The sequence below is a fragment of the Crinia signifera genome, chromosome 4 (assembly GCF_055691185.1).
Source record: "Crinia signifera chromosome 4, ASM5569118v1, whole genome shotgun sequence".
Taxonomy (NCBI): Eukaryota; Metazoa; Chordata; class Amphibia; order Anura; family Myobatrachidae; genus Crinia; species Crinia signifera.
Window position 1 is genome coordinate 21296486 of NC_139220.1, and position 21162 is coordinate 21317647.

Sequence of the window (21162 nt, forward strand, 5' to 3'; positions counted from 1 at the left end):
AGCGGAAGAGGAGATAGCGGAGCAGGAGCTGGGTTACAGAGGATGGAGGCCCGGGGCCCAGACTGGAAATGAGTCCCGGGCCCCAAAATTCCTGATTACAGCCCTGCGCTGAGGTCCGGATTTACCTCCGGCCCTGATGGTGGAGTTCGGCGCATGTGCAAGCCGCGGGGACCACCCAGCATTTTATGGGTGTACCCACAAAACCGCTGAGCTTACCCCTGGGATCATGGGCATGTCAATGCCTCCTTGGGGAAGCTGATGTCAGCACCCGCCCCTATTTCTGCGCTCTCCTTCCAGGACAAAAGAGACTATGAACTGACTTTTATCCACGCAGGAATGGTGAAAAAAATCATTCGATGGTGAACGAACATCGAATGTTTTTTCTTCTGTGCGGCTGCATGAGAGTGTATGTGTAAGGGCAATAATATGTCCCTCTTCCCTCCTGTTGTCAAAGCCCACTTCTCTTCACATTTCACTCACAGCTCTCCTTTACTCCAACACTCAGTGACCATCTTCATACTCATCTCCATCACAGGCCTCAAGCCTCTAGTTGTATGTTGATTGGGTCCTCACTACTTACATTTAAGCTGTAATGTGTATTGAACTGTGGTGCTCTTTATTTGTACTGTATTTTTGTTATTTATTCAATGTTATGCCAAGTTTTTGTCTCCCTGTATTGTTCCTTTGTACGGCGCTGCGAAACACTTGTGGCGCCTTATAAATAAAATAATAATAATAATAAGGGCACACATCCGCTTGCATGCTAGTGCAGGGATTTGCTCAGCGGAGGGAAGAGGGACGGCTGTTAGGTCTGAATCAGGCCCTCCAGGTCTAAGCAACTGTCGTGAAGACCCTTCCTTAATATGCCTGGGTACGCCTGCATTTCAGACACACCCAGGAAATGCCACACCCCCCAAACGCCGACTTCCTGTCTTTCAAGCTCCTCCTGCATTGCGTTTACAATCCATACGCATTTTCAGTTGCTGATTCCCCTCCCACATGCACAATGCATACGTAGTCATTCATTGATCACAACTTCTCTAGTTACAGTAGCGATCCAAACATACAGTATTTTCTTAAAACTAAATGCAAATGAGTATTTTAAACGGTTAATCTAGTTCTACGGTTACATGAACAGTAGAACTGCTGGATTCTAGAAAGAAGGACATTTACCGGCCCTTTCGGCACAAATACGGGCAGCATGAATGAGGCCAGGAGAGCAGGCTACGTGCATCTCAGGGCACCAAATACACAGGAACACAAGGGTGATTATACGGCTCCTGTCCTATGCATGCACACCTTGTATTCCCAGCTTGCGTCCTGACAGGGGTGAGGCTACCAGCAACAAAGACCAGTTTGTAAGTAAATTAAAAAACGGCCAACGCTCTGCTAAGATTCGGTGTACGAGAAACAGAAATAGCAATCATGGGCATTATAGGTATAAATAATATATTATATGTATGGGTATGGTCATTGGGTCGAAATGCATTGGGTGGACCACTGAAGGTCGGCAGTACTTAGGTCGACACCTGAAATAAGTCGACATGGGTAAGGTCGACACAAGCATTAAGTCTCCAGTCAAAAGATTGACGTGAGTTTTTCGGGGGGGTTTTTTGCCCCTAATGTCGACGCAGTGTTTAATTTTCAACAGGTCCTGAATCTTGTGACCTCGTTACAACATCAAAGGGGATTCCCCTCAAACAATTACATATACAATTAAGGCTTTTGGAAGCCCCACCATTCCGACCTCATATTTTGTGGGCATTGCCAAACATTGACAGTCAATTGTATACGTCATTGTTTGAGCGGAATCCCCTTTGATGCTGTAACGAGGTCACAAGCTTCAGGACCATTTGAAAATGAAACCTTTAAGTTCCACTTATTGCCTGTGAAACAACTACTGTACAATGTGTGCTCCGCATTTGAATCTGAATAACCCCTGATGAAGTCTCACGTAGAGGAAACGTGTCGGGTTCCTGTCTACTTTAAAATAATTCCATCTAAGTGTTGAAAATATTACACCAAAGGATCCGTCTAATGTGAAATTTGATCAACTTTTCTGAATCAAATACTTTTTTAAGAAAATAAATTCATTCAAGGACTTCTGGACTGTTTATTGTTGATGAACCTCTAAGGTTACACTGAATAAGGAACATAACTTTGGGCGCCATCCCACCATTGTTTATATATAGTTACCAAACAGAATGCTAAATTGTTGTTACTTCCATAATGACAACATTGCCAGAATGTCAACATTGGGAATGTTGACAGTCAGAATGTCGACAATGGGATTTCCTCTAAGCCTAACCTTAACTGAAGCCTAACCCTACCCTAAATCTAACCCTAAAATCACATATGGAAATCGTGGCTTCCGACATTGGCAATGTTGCCATTCTGACAATGTCAACATTATATCACTGAGAATGATGTACATTGTCAATTTTTTTTTACGTCGACACTCACAACGTATCGACATCACACTGTATTTCTTTCCATCTAGCGTAGCACTGTGTACAGGCAGTAAATTAATCTAAACAGGCATACATTCATACAGGCAGTGTTCCTGCGGTACAGCTGTGATACATTTCAGGGATATGATGACATCGGAGCCTTTCCTGGGTCCCGAGGGTATAAGAATTCCAAGCAAATGTACGGAGGGGAACACATTAGTTTTGTGTGTGGACCACAGTCCCGTTCACACTGAAGCAACGTGATTATATGTCAGGAGTACAATGTAGTGAAGCAGATCTAGAACATTACTCAGAGGGAAAAAAGAATCATCATTTAAGTGCCTGTTACCCATGGCTTTAGGAGATGATTGGCTGGTACTTTATCTCTCCCTGCTTTATCTCCCTCTCTAAACGGTTTAATAAATACTGTAGGCTGGTAAGTTGCTCCTGTGAGTAAGCGCAGCTGTATGCTACAGTTAGTTATGGTACCGTCCGGCTCCTGGATTTTTGTCACAGCGAGTCCACGAGTCCAAGACAAGATTGTGCTGCTATGAGGGGCGGGGGGGGGGGGGGTTTCCGAAGTAAAGGGGGTATGGGTCATTGGGTCGACATGGCTAAAGGCAACAGGGTTGGACGCTCTACACAAGCATTAGGTCGACAATGGTAAGATCGACATGTTTCACTGTTTTTGCCCCGGATGTTGACATAGTCGACATGGACACTGTCAAATTGTACCGCTGCACTCGCCATGCATTATTCTCCCTCCACGCCATATTGGAGTTTAGAACATGAAATACCGCCAGTCAGCACATGCAAAAAATACACACGTGAAAAACTCATGTAGACTTTTTGACTGTCGACATTCCCATTGTCGACCGAATACTTATGCCGACCTTCCAACCATAGCCATGTCCATCTATTTTATGTGTCGACAGGTTGACACATTCAAAAGGTTGACATGCACTAGGTCGACATTGACAAAAGATCGACACAAAGAAAAATGTTGACATGGCAATGGCTGACATAGGAAAATGTCAACATGAGTTTTTCATGTTCTTTCGGTGTCTATGTCGACATTAGTCAGCATGGACCCCAATTAGTGTAATGATATTCTTCCTCTATGCTCACTGGGATCGTGAAGGAAGTATAAAGACAGATTAAAAAAAAAAATGATGAAAAACTATTTTTGACCATTCCCTGTGTCGATTATTGGTACGTTGACCTTTTTGGCATTGCAAACATATTGCATGTCGACATTTTCCATGTATCAACTTACTGCTCGTCGACCAATAATGGTGGTCCTACTGACCGGATATTGGAATTGTAATTTTCCTGATCCAGGATCACAGGACTGTGTGTATAATGCAAGGTTCGGCTGTACAGATATAATACAGGACACATATGTAGAATCATTATTCTATAGAGACGGATTCCAACCAGTAAAGCCTTACTTCTAATTGGACAGCAAGAGGATAAACCATTCTGTCAGGGGCCCCTTTTCCTGTCAGCTGGGGGTAGCCCCTTGCCACGCTGGTATCTGAGCACATTAACCCCGTTCCTGCCATGCCTTCACACACACTCCTTGTGTCAGATCCTCAGACAGACCGGTGCCTCAATCCCCAAACTGGTTCCTATTTTACCTAGTAAGAGCCCTGACCCAAATATAAACTGCATTCATACATTCACAGCCAGCATAATCGCCTAATTGCTGGACGTTATTTAATACAGTGTAATAATACAATATCCAAAACAAAATCCTCTATCTGTAACCTAGCAGTAGACTCTTTGGTATTTCAGCTGGTGTGGTACTACAGATTTCAGCATGCATGCCACTGTTACTCCTTATAACATTACTGGGTGCACACATACTGTACCTATCTGTCCTAATAATGCACCTCTGGAAATGCGTTACCATGTTGCCTACACTGTAAAGCAAACTTCCACAAATGAGTTACAGTAGCTATATGTGCATTATTATTTATCATCAATGAAAGCAGGGATATTACACAAACATATAAACCATGATTACAATATAGTACGTGATATTAGATGTAACTAAAAGTTGGGACAAGACTTGCCTGAGGGTAGAGGTTCCGTGATGCTGGATGAGAGAGTGGTAAGAGTGGTCCTGCCTCTTCTGTACTACGCTGTAACCAGATCCTCCCAGCCTTCTATGTGGTGTGCAGATGAGGGGGAGAGCACGCCCTCCTACACACCTATATGGCCCTCCTGGTGACCCTCTCAATCAGATCTATGCTTATTGGTCAGACTTTGATTCTATTGGATATACACGAGGGGTTATGTAATACATTTCCAGATGTGCAGTTCATAGGAAGAGTACAATCTGACGGTCTGGCTTTGAAGTGTAATCTCTGACCCAAGTTCTTGTGCAAGGCACAAAACCGAATAGAAGCTGCAGAGTATACCAATGTTCACTTCTTCACACACTCGTTATGGAGCTCCAGAGCCGGCCCTAGCTAATTTGATGCCCTAGGCAAGATATTGGTTGTTGCCCTGTAGCACTGTTATTAGATCTATCCCTTACCCATTACTCCTTATTCACATGACAGCATTTAGCATTGCTCGTTATTCACATTACACAACACCATATTGCTCCTTATTCACATTACACCACTTCGTATTACTCCTTATTCACATATTACAACACACAACGTATTGATCCTTGTTCACGTATTCAGTATGAAATGCCGACAAGAGCCTTGCAGGCTCGCTGCGCTCGCCACGCTATGCTAGGCACACTATTTTGTTCACCCTCTATGGGTGTCGTGGACATCCATAGAGGGTCAAAGTGCCGGCACTGCGGCAGTCAGTATCCCGGCGTCGGTATTTCGTCCGTCGGTATTCTGACCTCATCCCTTATTCACATATTACAACACACAAAGTATTGCTTATTTTTCACATTACACCACTCAGTAGTGACACACTATAGTGCATCTTATACACATAATGCCACACAGAAATAGTGACCCATATACACACAATGTCACACCGTAACACCCCTTTCACATTATACCACATATTAGCAATGCTCTTATATGTATATTGCCACACAGTAACTCCCCTTACACATTATGCTGCACATTAGTGATGTCCTTATACACAGAATGCCACACAGTAACTCCCCTTACACATTATGCTGCACATTAGTGATGTCCTTATACACAGAATGCCACACAGTAACTCCCCTTACACATTATGCTGCACATTAGTGATGTCCTTATACACAGAATGCCACACAGTAATGCTGCTTACACATTATGCTGCACATAAGTGATGTCCTTATACACAGAATGCCACACAGTAATGCTGCTTACACATTATGCTGCACATTAGTGATGTACTTATACACAGAATGCCACACAGTAATGCTGCTTACACATTATGCTGCACATTAGTGATGTCCTTATACACATAATGCCACACAGTAATGCTGCTTACACATTATTACCATGAATTTGCTAATCCCGCTCTCCTACACAGGTCCACCTGGATGGTAATAAAACTTGTGTTGATCATATCATATCATGTCGACCATTTGAACCTGTTAACCTTTAGTACTGTCAGCACTTTACATATTGATCTTTTGACCATGTCGGCCTAATGGAAGCCAACCATATTAGGTCGACCTATTTACTGTCTATCTATCTTTCGGGAACACCTATTATGCAGCCACTGCCTCACCTATACTTGGAATACATTTGGATGCTCCGTCTCTCCACCGTCGGTGTCAGCATTGCATACTGACACGAGAACAATGGGTTTCCATTTAACTCTACATGAGCCCCACATATATTACCTTATGGGGTGGTTCATTAATCAGGGTCTTTAACTGTGAGTTAGTAATGACAGCACCTATGCACCAGCTTGGGGGTCTAAGAAATGTGACCATTCGTAATGACTACACCTGTGCACCAACTAGGTGGCCTGAGAAATGTGACAGTTAATAATGACTACACCTGTGCACAGCTAGGTGGCCTGAGAAATGTGACAGTTAGTAATGACTGCACCTACGCACCAGCTTGGGGGGGGGAGGGGCTGGGAAATGTGACAGTTAGTAATGACTGCACCTATGCACCAGCTTGGGGGTCTAAGAAATGTGACAGTTAGTAATGACTACACCTGTGCACCAGCTAGGTGGCCTGAGAAATGTGACAGTTAGTAATGACTGCACCTACGCACCAGCTTGGGGGTCTGGGAAATGTGACAGTTAGTAATGACTGCACCTATGCACCAGCTTGGGGGTCTGGGAAATGTGAGTTAGTAATGACTACACCTGTGCACGAGCTAGGTGGCCTGAGAAATGTTAGTAATGACTACACCTATGCACCAGCTTGAAGGGTCTGAGAAAAGTGACCGTTGGTAATGACTGCACTTATACACCAGCTTGGGGGGTATGCACCAGCTAGGTGGTCTGGTAATGTAACAGTTAGTAATGACTGCACCCACTAAGAGGTCTGGGAAATGTGACACCAATCAACTCCTATCGTCATTTTTTAAACCCTTCTGATTGGCTGGTGCGTTATTACTTTCCACTTTATCACCTTGCCAGGCTTCATACATCTGCCCCTGTATTTTTTAATCCTATTCTTCTCGTATATATGCTTAAAGCACATTTTTTGGGTTTTTATCAGTTCCAACTTTCGGTGACATATGTGTATAATAAAAACAACATGTCAACCAAACTGATCATGTTTTTTTTTTATTTCCTCTGTGTATGACGGCAGGTATAAGCGGCTCACTTTAACATGCCATATCCAAAAGGAAAAATCTTTATATTTGGTATAAAAAAATATTTTTAAATATTTCAAACTGCCAATGTATAGAACAGTGCAACCTTATCGGCCAATCAGAATAACTTTGACAGCCTGTGGAGAAGTCAGACCAGTACGGGATGGAACTCCGCGACCTTTGGGGACATTTCTGGTAACATCTCCTGGTTCTACCAACCCTCTGCCTGCTGGAAGACAATCAGGTATGACCAGATGGTACTGAAAGGAAAAATCCCTGAACTGATATTTGGGAGAAATCAACCTAACTGCCATCAGTGCCCTTTAAGGGAGTTCTGTCCGTATGTTGGAATATTTCAGTCGCTGTCTGTGTCATCGCTGTCGTTTTCCTCCTCCTCTTTGTTTTCAGTCGTCTCTTCTCTCAAGTCAGCAAAAAAGTTGTCGGCTCCCTGAGTGCTACCAACAGTCCATGTTTTACCGTCCATCTGTGGATCTGTAGAATGTGTCGGATAGGAATGAATGCAGCGCAAGTTTGAATATGTGACAGTTAGTAATGACTGCACCTGTGCACCAGCTTAGGGGGGCTGGGAAATGTGAGTTAGTAATGACAGCACCTATGCACCAGCTTGGGGTCTAAGAAATGTGACCGTTCGTAATGACTACACCTGTGCACCAACTAGGTGGCCTGAGAAATGTGACAGTTAGTAATGACTACACCTGTGCACCAGCTAGGTGGCCTGAGAAATGTGACAGTTAGTAATGACTGCACCTACGCACCAGCTTGGGGGTCTGGGAAATGTGACAGTTAGTAATGACTGCACCTACGCACCAGCTTGGGGGTCTGGGAAATGTGACAGTTAGTAATGACTGCACCTACGCACCAGCTTGGGGGTCTGGGAAATGTGACAGTTAGTAATGACTGCACCTACGCACCAGCTTGGGGGTCTGGGAAATGTGACAGTTAGTAATGACTGCACCTATGCACCAGCTTGGGGGTCTGGGAAATGTGACAGTTAGTAATGACTACACCTGTGCACAAGCTAGGTGGCCTGAGAAATGTTAGTAATGACTACACCTATGCACCAGCTTGAAGGTTCTGAGAAAAGTGACCGTTGGTAATGACTGCACTTATACACCAGCTTGGGGGGTATGCACCAGCTTTGCACCAGCTAGGTGGTCTGGTAATGTAACAGTTAGTAATGACTGCACCCACTAAGAGGTCTGGGAAATGTGACACCAATCAACTCCTACCATCATTTTTTAAACCCTTCTGATTGGTGCGTTATTACTTTCCACTTTATCACCTTGCCAGGCTTCATACATCTGCCCCTGTATTTTTTAATCCTATTCTTCTCGTATATATGCTTAAAACACATTTTTTTGTTTTTTATCAGTTCCAACTTTCGGTGACATATGTGTATAATAAAAACAACATGTGAACCAAACTGATCATGTTTTTTTTTTTTTACAAAATCATCAAGATAAATCTTTATTTCCTCTGTGTATGACGGTAGGTATAAGCGGCTCACTTTAACATGCCATATCCAAAAGGAAAAATCTTTATATTTGGTATAAAAAATATTTTTAAATATTTCAAACTGCCAATGTATAGAACAGTGCAGCCTTATCGGCCAATCAGAATAACTTTGACAGCCTGTGGAGAAGTCAGACCAGTACGGGATGGAACTCCGCGACCTTTGGGGACATTTCTGGTAACATCTCCTGGTTCTACCAACCCTCTGCCTGCTGGAAGACAATCACGTATGACCAGATGGTACTGAAAGGAAAAATCCCTGAACTGATATTTGGGAGAAATCAACCTAACTGCCATCAGTGCCCTTTAAGGGAGTTCTGTCCGTATGTTGGAATATTTCAGTCGCTGTCTGTGTCATCGCTGTCGTTTTCCTCCTCCTCCTCTTTGTTTTCAGTCGTCTCTTCTCTCAAGTCAGCAAAAAAGTCGTCGGCTCCACCAAATGCCTTCTTGCTGAGCGCCGGCAGCTGCCGGTTCTTCTTCCGCTTCCTGTAAACGTCCACTACAATGGAAGCGAGCGAGGATACATCCCAGAACTTGACTTTCTGGTCATGGGCGCAGCTGGCCAAGAGTTTGCCGTCCCGGGACTTGGCCAGCTGTTCTATTGGTTCCCCCATATGCTGACCCACAGTACCGATGACTCGGTTGGGCAAAATGTTAATGGCCCTGGAATAAAAACCAAGAGATATAAAAAAAAAAAAAAAAAAAAAAATGTAGGAGAAATGGAGGCGTGTTCCCTAATCAACCAATCATATTCTGACTGACCGGTATCTAGTACAAATCTGCAGAATGTTAACTAAAATGGACCACAATCTCCATCTTCCCTGTAAGAGTAACCAATCATTTTCAAGGATGTGTTGGTCAGGACTCCATGAGGTCACTAACCTGATGATGCCGTCCGTGGACCCTGTGCACACGATGTGATCACTGATAGGGATCATACAATCTATGGACTCCGCCTTCACAGCAAAACGGTCGCTTGTTGCCCCAAAGCCATTCCAGTTAAACAGGTAGATCGTCCCCTCGCTCGAACCACAGGCCACTTTTTTCCCTCTCTGAAGCAGAAGAGAAAATAAGAGTTGTCAAAACTTCACTGCATCGGACAAGGTTGATTCTTAACGTAGAACCTGGCGTTGTGCAACGGCTGCGGGGATACGGCCACAGGTTTCTCCTGAGAGATGCAACATTAAATAAAGTGGTGGACTCTCAAAAGTGCCCCTGTGCTAATTCGTACAATATAGTCATCAACTTAAAGTACAGTAAAGGTCCATACAGACTGGGCGACTATGCCCAGCGTGTATGGACAGCGATGACACCAGGCAACCGGTTGTGGCTTTGATGGGCACACAATGACCAATCCACCCCATAAGAGAGATAAGGGTTTCACACACCACCGACCTTCATTATAGCAACAGATGTCAAATCTCCATTCTGGTATTCGGAGAGTAACTCAAACCGCCGTCTCTTTAGGTTGAATACTCCCATTGTTCCATCCCCGCTGTAAGGAAATGCAGACACGCGGTTACTGAGAATGACGCCCTTTATGGAAAGTCGGGAACACAGCACAACAAGACGTGCCATATAACTGCATGGGGGAATAAAGCTTAAGATCTCTGCGATAGACTAAATACATATTTGGGCTTGGATATTTATTAAGGTCACCTAATAAATGTAAGAAAGGGGTCTCACTGTTTGTCATTGTCCAACGGTAAATGAATCAGTGACAGTGGCAATAAAAGGGTTCTAGTTAGATGGACGGAGGGAAGTACCTGGCGGTGAGCAGCATCTTCTTGTTTTGGTCAATGACCATGTCACTGATGTATTCTTCGTGATTCTTCATCTCCATAAAAGACGTACCTCTCCGGAGGTCCCAGATTTTCAGCATCCCGCTCTCATCGCCGGTGGCAAAGAGGTTCTCATCGATCAGGAGCAGACTGTTCAGCGCAGAGCTAGCAAGTAGGACACAAATCATCATCATTTATCTGCTAATTCATCTATTAGTTTTTTCTTTATTATAGTTAATGCTATTCTTGAGGGAGAATGAAAGGAAGTGAGGCTGAAATACAGGCGTTGTTATCACACAGATGCACGAAGCCTTGAAAAGTGATGAATTGGAGACAGAGAAAGTACCACCTAACTGTAATTTTCCAAGCCCAGCCTGTAACATGGCAGTTAGAAGCTAATTGGCTGGTACTTTGTCTCTCTCCATTTTTTTTTTTTCATTTTTCAAGCTTATTACATCTGGACCCCAGTGTCTGAAAATGCATATGTATGCTGTAAGTGACGAGAAACGGTCGCAAGAACAAAGTGTCTCATAAGAGAACACTATAAATTTCCTGTCATAGGCACTACAGTGGTAGGAGGTGTGGCTGTGATGTGACAATGGCACTAAAGTGGTAGGAGGTGTGGCTGCGATGGTGATAATAGCACTACAGTGGTAGGAGGTGCGGCTGTGATGAAGAGAATGGCACTTCAGCGGTAGGGTAGGGAGGAGCGGCTGAGAAGGTGATAATGGCACTACAGCAGTAGGAGGTGTGGCTGCGATGGTGATAATAGCACTACAGTGGTAGGAGGTGCAACTGCTATGGTGATGTCACTAGAGCAGTAGAAGGTGCGGCTGCGATGGTGACAATGACACTATGGTGGTTAGGAGGTATGACTGCGATGGTGATAATGGCACTATATATCGGTAGGAGGTGTGGCTGTGATGGTGACTGACACTACAGTGGTAGGAGATGTGGCTGTAAAGATAACAATGGCACTACAGTGGTAGGGGATGTGTCTGTGATGGTGACAACGGCACTACAGTGGTAGGGGATGTGTCTGTGATGGTGACAATAGCACTACCGTGGTAAAAGATTTGGTTGTGATGGTGAAAATGGCACTACAGTGGTAGGAAGTGTGACTGCTATGTTGAAGGCACTACATTGGTAGGAGGTGTGGCTGCGATGGTGATAATAGCACTACAGTGGTAGGAGGTGCGACTGCGATGGTGATAATGACACTATGGTGGTAGGAGGTATGACTGCGATGGTGATAATGGCACTACAGCGGTAGGTGGTGTGGCTGCGATGGTGATAATAGCACTACAGTGGTAGGAGGCGCGGCTGTGATGAAGAGAATGGCACTTCAGCGGTAGGGTAGGGAGGAGCGGCTGTGAAGGTGATAATGGCACTACAGCAGTAGGAGGTGTGGCTGCGATGGTGATAATAGCACTACAGTGGTAGGAGGTGCGACTGCTATGGTGATGTCACTAGAGCAGTAGGAGGTGCGGCTGCGATGGTGATAATGACACTATGGTGGTAGGAGGTATGACTGCGATGGTGATAATGGCACTATATCGGTAGGAGGTGTGGCTATGATGGTGACTGACACTACAGTGGTAGGAGATGTGGCTGTAAAGATGACAATGGCACTACAGTGGTAGGGGATGTGTCTGATGGTGACAATAGCACTACTGTGGTAGAAGATTTGGTTGTGATGGTGAAAATCGCACTACAGTGGTAGGAAGTGTGACTGCTATGTTGATGGCACTACATCGGAAGGAGGTGTGGCTGCGATGGTGAAAATGGTATTACAGCGGTAGGAGGTGCAGCTGTGATGTGACATCAGTACTATTGTGGCAGGAGATGCGGCTATAATGGTGACAATGGTACTACAGTGGTAAGAGGTGTAGCTGTGATGGTGACAATGGCACTACAGTGGCAGGAGATGCAGCTATAATGGTGGCAATGGCACTACAGTGGTAGGAGGTGTGGCTGTGATGGTACCAGCGGCACTACAGTGGTAGGAGGTGTAGCTGTGATGGTGACAATGGCACTACAGCGGTAAGAGGTGTGGCTGTGATGGTACCAGCGGCACTACAGCGGTATAAGGTGTAGCTGTGATGGTGATGAAGGCTTTACAGCAGGCATGACAAGCGGAGATGTGTAGTTCCACAGCAGCTGGAGCGCCTGGATTACCATACTGCATAAGGAATCTAAAAACTTTTTTTGTTGCCAAGCCCCTTTATTTGTATATAGTTTCCCTGTCAGATGAGATGTGCCGCATACGGGACCTCCTATTCACTATAGTGCCGGGGCTGCCAGGGGCAGGATGATGCAAGCTGCAGCCCAGTCATGAAGGATATCCTTACTCATGGGCCTTGGTGATGCGCTTCACAAGCTTCCCCTCCTCCACGTTGAGAATATGAATGGACTTGTCTTTAGAAATCGTGAAAAGTTCTAAAAGAATAATAGATATAAAAAAAAAAACATGACAAAAGCCGCGTCTGTATAATCCGGGAGAAGGAAGCTATAAACATCGCACATCTCCTGAAATACTCTGTGCTCTAATGTTTCTATTGGTTACAGATCCTTCTAACCCCGCCCACTTCAAAACCAAGAATATTCCAAGGGCTGGGTACAATAAGGAGCACAGACCTCAGCAACATACAAGATACATAAATGGGGGGGTGGAAAGAACAGAAATCAGGACCCCTCCATATATCGGGGTAAAAGTGTCCTCTTACGTTGTCCGTCACTGGTGAAGGCAGCGTCCCGGCAGGATTTCAGGTGATGCCCGGAAGACCACAGTTCTTTGTTCCCATCCTCCACGCAGGAATAGGAATAACTAAAATAAAGAACAATTTATTACATGGCAGTTATTGCTGATCAGTATCTGACCCTAAGTGCAAAACCGCAAATGGCCTTCACAACCTGTAACAAATCCGACAGGGAGCGCAAGGGAGACTCTGGGCACGGACAGAAGCGTAATATTTGTAATAAAAGCTATTTAGCAAAGGTTCTTCATATAATGTGTTTCGATTACAATTAGTAACGGAACCCACAAAAATAATCGTAAAAGACAAAGGTATGTATTCAATTAGAGTCCAAACTGCCATCTGATCGGAAAGAGGGGTTCATACCTATTCAATATAAGCTTTTTTTTTCCTGTCAGGTCTGAATGCTCCGACCTGTCAGAAACCAGCTGGATTGGCTGAATAGCCCCGGCTCCACCTGCTTTTGAAGGAAACAAAGCCAAATCTGACCCTAAAAAAATACAGATTGAGGCAGCGAGAACGGTGCCGGGTGAGCAGCAGCAGCTCACAGCGCTGTCCTCCTACAACCTCCTCCGTCTCTCACCGGGTCCCGCCGCTGGGCGAGAGCAGCTTATCCGGCGTCATCCTGCCTCCTGCTGTCGCTCACCCGGTCCTGGCCGGTTGAGCAGAAGCAGCAGCGGCCAAATCAGACATTCAGATTTGACCGCTGATTGAATCGGTTTATGTTGGATACATTCTGACAAATGAATGTCGGAATGGATCCGACACTAATTGAATATACCCCAAAGTAGAATTTCTGAAAAGAGTATCTTATTAATAATGTGATCTAATAGCTTTGTGTTGTGGCCCAGGGTTATTCAATTACAGCCCCTTCTCTATGAGTTTCAAAGTACCCGCTACTGGGTGTTAATCCACAGGATCCAGTATAAATTCCTATGAGTTAACAGTTCTGCAGTGCCTGTAATCAGGGCATTTAGGGCCTTATTTTGGTTCATTCTTTCTGACAAAATCCTTCTTAGATGGACAAAACCATGTGCACTGCAGGGGGGGGCAGATGTTACTTGTGCAGAGAGAATTTGATTTGGGTGAGTAATTTTGTTTCTGTGCAGGGAAAATACTGGCTGCTTTATTTTTACACTGCAGTATAGATCTCACTTTGAAGTAAAACCCCACCCAAATCTAATTCTCTCTGCACATGTTACATCTGCCCCACCTGCAGTGCACATGGTTTTGCCCATCTAAGAAGGATTTTTTTCAGAAAGAATGAACCAAAATAAGGCCCTTAATGTGGATCTCTATCAGATCCGTCTCCAACAGGAATCCCCATTAACTGCGTGAGCTATAATTGGATAGCCACGGCATATCAATCAGCCTGCGGTAATTATCCATTTCAGATGGAATCCACCCCATTGGGGCCCAATGTATCAAGCTTCAAAAAGTGATAAAATGGAGAGTGATAAACAACCAGTCCCTAACTGTCATGTCTGCTGTGTTTGAAAAATGACAGTTGTGAGCTGATTGGCTGGTTGTTACTCTCCACTGTATCACTGAATCTTGATACATTTGACATTTAGAGAGATGATTCCCAATCTCGATCTTCAAGGCAACTACCAGCCCAGTGAAGAAAAACTACCAACGGCCATTTTTCAAATACAGCCTGTAACGTGGCAGTTAGGAGCTTATCGGCTGGTACTTGATCTCTCACTCAAATGCTTAGCATGTCCCCCCCCCTAAAAACTTTCTTCATTTTGATATAACCCCCTGTGCTCAGCCATGGATAGCCATAAACCCTGGAATGGTAATGGTGGCCTTGGGGACCAAGTTTGGCAAACGCTGATGTAATCCATTTGACAGCACATTATATGGTGCGGTGCATTATAAACCCCCGTCCCTAGGGCACACTGACAGTGCATGTTTTCCAGGAGCTGCTCGCTGGGGAGATGACGGTGTTGGCTTCACAAGTCAATTGAGCAAATAAAGTGGCTGAGTGCAAAAAGTGCGCAAATAAATACTTTAAAGCAGCACGTTACGATCAAAAGGTGTTATTCTAACACCACCTCAAAAGGCAAATGGGAGTACATAAAATATGAAAGTCACACTGCGCTGGAAAGGTCCTCCTTATATTCACCATAGATCAGATTGTCATTGGAATTAATGACTGGATCCTCCACACATGTAAAAGAGAGAAGTACACAAATAGTGCATAACGTTTAAAAAAAACACACTATTTATTTCTGATGTACACTCACAATCGACCCGGGGCAATTGCAGGATAATGCAAATCCAATGGCAGAGACAGTCCAGCTCCGGAAACTGGGGATGCCGTCCAATGGGGTGCAAAAAGGTCCTTGTAGTCAAAACGGGTACAGATGAAGGTGGCAAGACACGCCAAACTAGTTTCGGACCACACAGGATCCTTCCTCAGTAGCGTGTCCTGCCTTGCCACCGCTGGATTTATATACCGTTCGGCTTCAATCTCATAATCATCTTACTTCCGCTTTCCGCCGGAAGCAAGATGTCTGTGCATTCCACACGTCAAAGCGTGTGCGTTCCACAGTTCAAATACAGCGTGTGCGTTCCACCGATCTTCTACAGCTTAGATATGAAGGCAGGAAATGTCCGTGCGTTCCACACACCGGATTATAGCTTTTACACCGGCTTATTTGAAATGTATTCAATGTGCAGAAGCATGCATTCTAATGCATACAATTCTGCAAAACGGACATATAATAGTGCCCCGCAGAAGAATAAGAGGCAATAATTTAAGTAAAACCTCTTATGTGAAAGCAGCAGAATAGCAGAATAAAAGCACACATATAATAAAATACAATTTGAATACAGAAGTCATATACAAACAGATATAACAGTTGCATGGAGAGACGGTCATTAAGCTCCATCAAGATAAAAAATGCTTTAATTCAAAATCGCCGTTTAAACCCTTGGGAACAAGGGTATTTAAACGGTGTATCCACCTCATCTCACTCTGTGCCAGGCGTTTATCTAAATCCCTTCACAAGTCAATTGTTTAAAAAAAAAAACAGAAATAAACTTTTAATTGAGGACTTACACAAACACATCCCCATCCACGTCTCCCGCGGCGAGGATATCCCGGCTGGGGTGAAACGCGATGGTGTTCACCGCAGCCTCGAATGATATGTCCCCTGGTGTATCCCTAATCCTGGGTTCTGCGGGGCCCGGAGTGTCGTCAAGCTCTTCATCAGACTCATCCTGTACAAGTTGAGCATATCGGGGATTTATTAAGCTATCCAAAATCCTTTCCCGTGCCACGAAGTTCCCCCTCTAATCTTCACTAGAAAGACTCTTATTTCAAAATCCCAACAAAAGAATTCTGTCAGGGTATATTCACTGTATTCTCGTCATCAAGGTGTTAATACTAAAATGTTCCAACACACTGAATAAACTTAAAGGGATTCGATTGTGAGGGAACTAATTCGCCCAATTGAATTAGTGCATAACCCTCGTCACTTTATGCTGGCGGGATCTCACTCAAAAGTGTTTGCTACTCCACTTTTAAGAGAAAGAGGTGCAAATTGGGCGAGGCAAAGGGTGTGAATTGGGCTGTCATTGCGGCCATCTCTGTGAGAGATGTTCAAAACATCCGCAAAAAACGCCAGCGTCGCTCACATTTGTTATATAAATTCAAAAAAAAAAAATTATAGTGAATACAAATGTTTGCCTGACAAATTTCACATCAATTTTGACAAATTCACTTGCCACTCAAAGGGTTAAACTCCACAGTAACAGCAATTTGCCCCCTTTGCCGGCACCTGAATTCCCTCCATAGGCTAAGAAACATCACATGCAGAAAAAAAAAAATCAGAATACTAGATATTAATCTGGGAGGCAAAACAGTTTAACTGACAGTGGGAAATAGGTCAGTAGGAAATAATTAGATAAACAGGATATTTACAATAATTTGGACAATGTAGAAATTAGACAGTAGACATCTAACCCTAATATTAAGGTTAGGGATGGAAATCGGTGGATTAACCTACGATGGTCACCATTGATAGCGCCATTGATGGTTAACCTTTGTAGTGTGAAACCACCGATGGCTGCAACCACCAATCTGCTTTACCATTCAATGGGCTGTAGGCCAAACCGAACCCCTCTTGGGGTTTCATGGGAGTTTCAGGCGCCACCTTTGAGAAAAAAAAAAACCCAAAACCGGCAAATAGACTATTGATGATTCAGAATCATCAATGGTCAGCCCTACCTCATGTACCACCAATAGGACGTTTGGTAGATGCCCTTTATACCCCGTTCTCACTGCCAAGCAAATTACCAGGTCAAGCATTTTGACTCAGTAATTTGCCTTTCAACACCGGTCCTTTGCTAGCTTGAACAGGTCAACCCAGATCGACATTCTTTGACCCAGGAATAAAGCAGGGTGGAAGACCCGGGAATGTCAACCCGGGCTATCCTGTTCACACTAAATTAAATATTGAAATGGTACTTTGCATGGCAGGGACAATGGGGGTCAGACTGCACCGGGCAAAATTATCCGGCATTCAAATGCCAGGTAAAAGCCAGATTACCACAAGCCATGTGAACATAATATAAAAGTCCACGGTGGAGTTATTATCTTATCCCACCTGCTTCCACAGACACAATTACTCAGAGCAGGACCGGTACTTTGGCACTTGAGGATAGTGGTAGGTACTGGTATGGTTCAGAGAGTCGACAGCCAGCAGATTGACCACTATTGGTCAATAGAACAGGTCGACACGAGTTTTTTACATTGTTCTATGCCGACATGGACACAGTATAAGGGCACCTCTTCCCTTGCCATGGTGAGCATGGTGCCTCACTACTACTGTATCTCCTTAGACTGCATTCCCCATTCAAAGTTTATATTTAGTATTATCCCCCACTTCCAACACCCCACCCTGCCCATCAAGACTGCTGCGGTCACCTAGTGTGTACATAGGTCCCAGGGGAGGGTCCGATGGCATATAGGGGTCCCTCAAAGTCCACCTGACCTAAGGGTCACCTAGAATGATACTGCTCGGGTCTTCCTGAGAAATTTTCCAGGACGTTTATTTGATTTGATTTTCTTTTGGTACTTGGGACTTGAGATATTGAACATCATTGGAAACAGGTTAATTTACTGTAGGAAAAGGCAGAAATATTTGTACCTGCTGGAATTGTTCATCATTTGTTTCCAGGTCTTTGACGAGTGGAGCGGCCTAAAAAAAACAAAAAACATTTTGTAACAAATGTGCCGCATGATTTCACGCCAAGTATGTAGCACAATTAAACCTGGGTACACACTGGTCGATCTACGGACGCTTCAATCAAATATCAGTAGCAGATCGATGGGTATGTACAACGGATGTGTCTAAACAGCACCGATAGGCAAAAATATTTTGTCAGCCCTACAGAAACAGCCGATATTCCTACAGCTACATCAGCATGTCTGGTTTGTACATACAGGTGACCCTCCAACCACCCATACACCGTCTTTATAGGGACCATCGACGCGGACATCCCAACTGCACAGGCAAATTATATTATAATTATATTAAAATTAATTATAACTACCTAATGGGACGATCGGTTTATATAGTTACATTTAGTATGGATCTGTCTATTTCAGGAAATGTAACTTGCATTAACGCATCCAAGGATCCTAAAAGAACTAAAAGATGTGCTGGTAGTGCCATTAACAGATTTATTCAACCAGTCAATAGATACAGGTGCAGTTCCAGAGGACTGGAAAAGAGCAAATGTAGTTCCACTGCACAAAAGCGGAAGCAAAGAAGAAGCAAGTAACTACAGACCAGTGAGCCTTACATCAGTAGTGGGGAAATTAATGGAAACACTATTAAAAGAAAGAATAGTGGAATATCTTAAATTAAACAATTTACAGGATCCAAAATAGCATGGTACTGAAGGGAGATCATGCCAAACAAATCTTATTGACTTTTTTGACTCCATGACCAAAATAATAGTCAAGTGACTTAAAGGCAGGAAAGCAATGTAGCAAAGCAATGAGGAAGGCAAGTCAGATGCTTGGTTGCATAGGGAGAGGAATCAGTAGCAGAAAAAAAAGAAGTAATAATGCCACTGTATAGGTCATCGGTACGGCCTCATCTAGAGTACTGTGTCCAGTTCTGGAGACCATATCTTCAGAAGGATATAAATACATTGGAGAGTGTACAAAGAAGGGCAACTAAAATGGTGCATGGCCTACATCACAAAACTTACCCGGAAAGACTAAAATATCTCAACATGTATAGTTTGGAGCAGAGAAGGGAAAGGGGGGACATGATAGAAATCTTCAAATTTATCAAGGGTTTTAACATAGTACAGGAGGGAAATTTTCTTCAAAGGAAAAGAAGTAATAGAACACTAGGACATGCGCTGAAGCTGGAGGGAGGGCGGTTCAGGGGAAATGTTAGAAAAAATTACTTCACAGAAAGGGTAGTGGATAAGTGGAATACATACCTCCCAACTTTTCATGTGACGAAGTAGGGACACTCGCGCGGCGAAGCCGCGCGAGCGTCCGAAAAGGGGGCGTGGCATATGCAAATGAGGGCGCGGCTTATGCTAATTAGCCGCGACCTCATTTTCATACGAGAATAGACGCTGTGCGCGTGCGCACAGCGTCTATTCTACTACATTGGGGGGTCTCCCAACTGCCACCCCCCGCAGCGGGACAATGCCTGCCGCGGGTGGGACGTCGGGACAGGACCCGAAAATCGGGACTGTCCCGACGGAATCGTGACAGTTGGGAGGTATGGGAATAGCCTCCCATCAGATGTGGTGGAGGCTAAGACAGTAGAATAATTTAAACATGCTTGGGATAGGCATATGAATATCCTTACAAAGAAATAAAGATCAAAAAGGGTTGACATTACCTGAAGGATAAAAAAGGGGCAGACTAGATGGGCCAAATGGTTCTTATCTGGCGTCAAATTCTATGTTTCTATGTTACAAGGACATAAAATTTCCCAAGTGTCCCTTATTCTATGGCAGGACCACACAACAACTCCTGATTGTGTATATTAGGAATGGCAAGAGAGCAACCTGCCATGTGCATGTTTTGTGTTATGTCTATACTGTCTTATACGCGTTTCTGTGGTCACTAGTACAGCATCGGCCGGTGTGCGGCTGCAGCAGAGATCAGGGTGTCACTGTGCCGGGGACCCTGTGATTACAGGTATCAGGATGTCACTGTGCCGGGTACCCGGTGATTACAGGGTGTAAATGTGCCGGAGACCCGGTGATTACGCCCCAGGAAGGGTCACTCTGAGGCACCGCACTCCTATATATATAAGATTTATTAATAGGACGCCTCAAGCCGCGCTGATTTCGTCAGGAAACCTGCTTCTATAATAACTTATTAGAATATAAAACGCAGCACATGCGCTTACCTCCATGGGCGCCGCCATTTTTAAATCCCTCCTGCAGTGTTGGTTAGGTCCTGGCTGCTGCATAAAGCAACAAGGGCAGAGCGGGGGAGTATTCCGCTGTAGTAGTTTATATTTAGAAAGTGCAACATCCCAGTATTCAGTTCTGGGCATGTATCGGCTCATAGGTTTGTTTGAGTCACAAAGTAACAGATAATTATTATATATATATATGATTTATTTATTGTCAGCCAGGATAACTGGTAGCTTCTCTAGCAGGACAATGATAAGGGCGGTATCCTGTCGACGGGTCGACACGACAGTCACTGACTAGGTTGACTATTGGTTGATAGTGAATGGGTCAACACATGGAACGTGCTAACTAGATCAACATTGACAAAAGGTAGACTTATCAATGGTCGACACAGGAAAAGGAAAATTAGTTTTTCATGATTTTTTTAAACCAACTTCTTACTTCACGATCCCAGCGGGCAAGGCATAGAGGGAGAATATATAG

The 21162-nt window shown here is 44.2% G+C and overlaps 1 protein-coding gene across 1 annotated transcript; it reads right to left on the reverse strand.

Moving 5' to 3' along the window:
- Nucleotides 1–8216: 8216 nt before the first annotated feature.
- On the reverse strand, nucleotides 8217–20775 carry WDR55 (WD repeat domain 55). Its single transcript, XM_083181380.1, has 9 exons — nucleotides 20670–20775; nucleotides 18429–18479; nucleotides 16337–16497; nucleotides 13240–13340; nucleotides 12865–12952; nucleotides 10499–10678; nucleotides 10128–10227; nucleotides 9615–9784; nucleotides 8217–9395 (listed from the first exon to the last, which is right to left on the reverse strand). The coding sequence occupies exons 1-9, from the start codon at nucleotides 20730–20732 to the stop codon at nucleotides 9071–9073; spliced, it is 1239 nt and encodes a 412-aa protein (XP_083037506.1). The 5' UTR covers nucleotides 20733–20775; the 3' UTR covers nucleotides 8217–9070.
- Between the last annotated feature and the right edge of the window lie 387 nt (nucleotides 20776–21162).

What these genes read in the sequence shown, in the direction of transcription:
- WDR55 (XM_083181380.1), bottom strand. Translation starts at nt 20,732, where the DNA reads ATGCAGCAGCCAGGACCTAACCAACACTGCAGGAGGGATTTAAAAATG. An exon ending in ATGATGAACAATTCCAGCAG is followed by an intron (nt 16,498 to 18,428) that starts GTACAAATATTT and finishes CAACTTGTACAG; the next exon opens with GATGAGTCTGATGAAGAGCT. An exon ending in CTTCACCAGTGACGGACAAC is followed by an intron (nt 12,953 to 13,239) that starts GTAAGAGGACAC and finishes TTATTCTTTTAG; the next exon opens with AACTTTTCACGATTTCTAAA.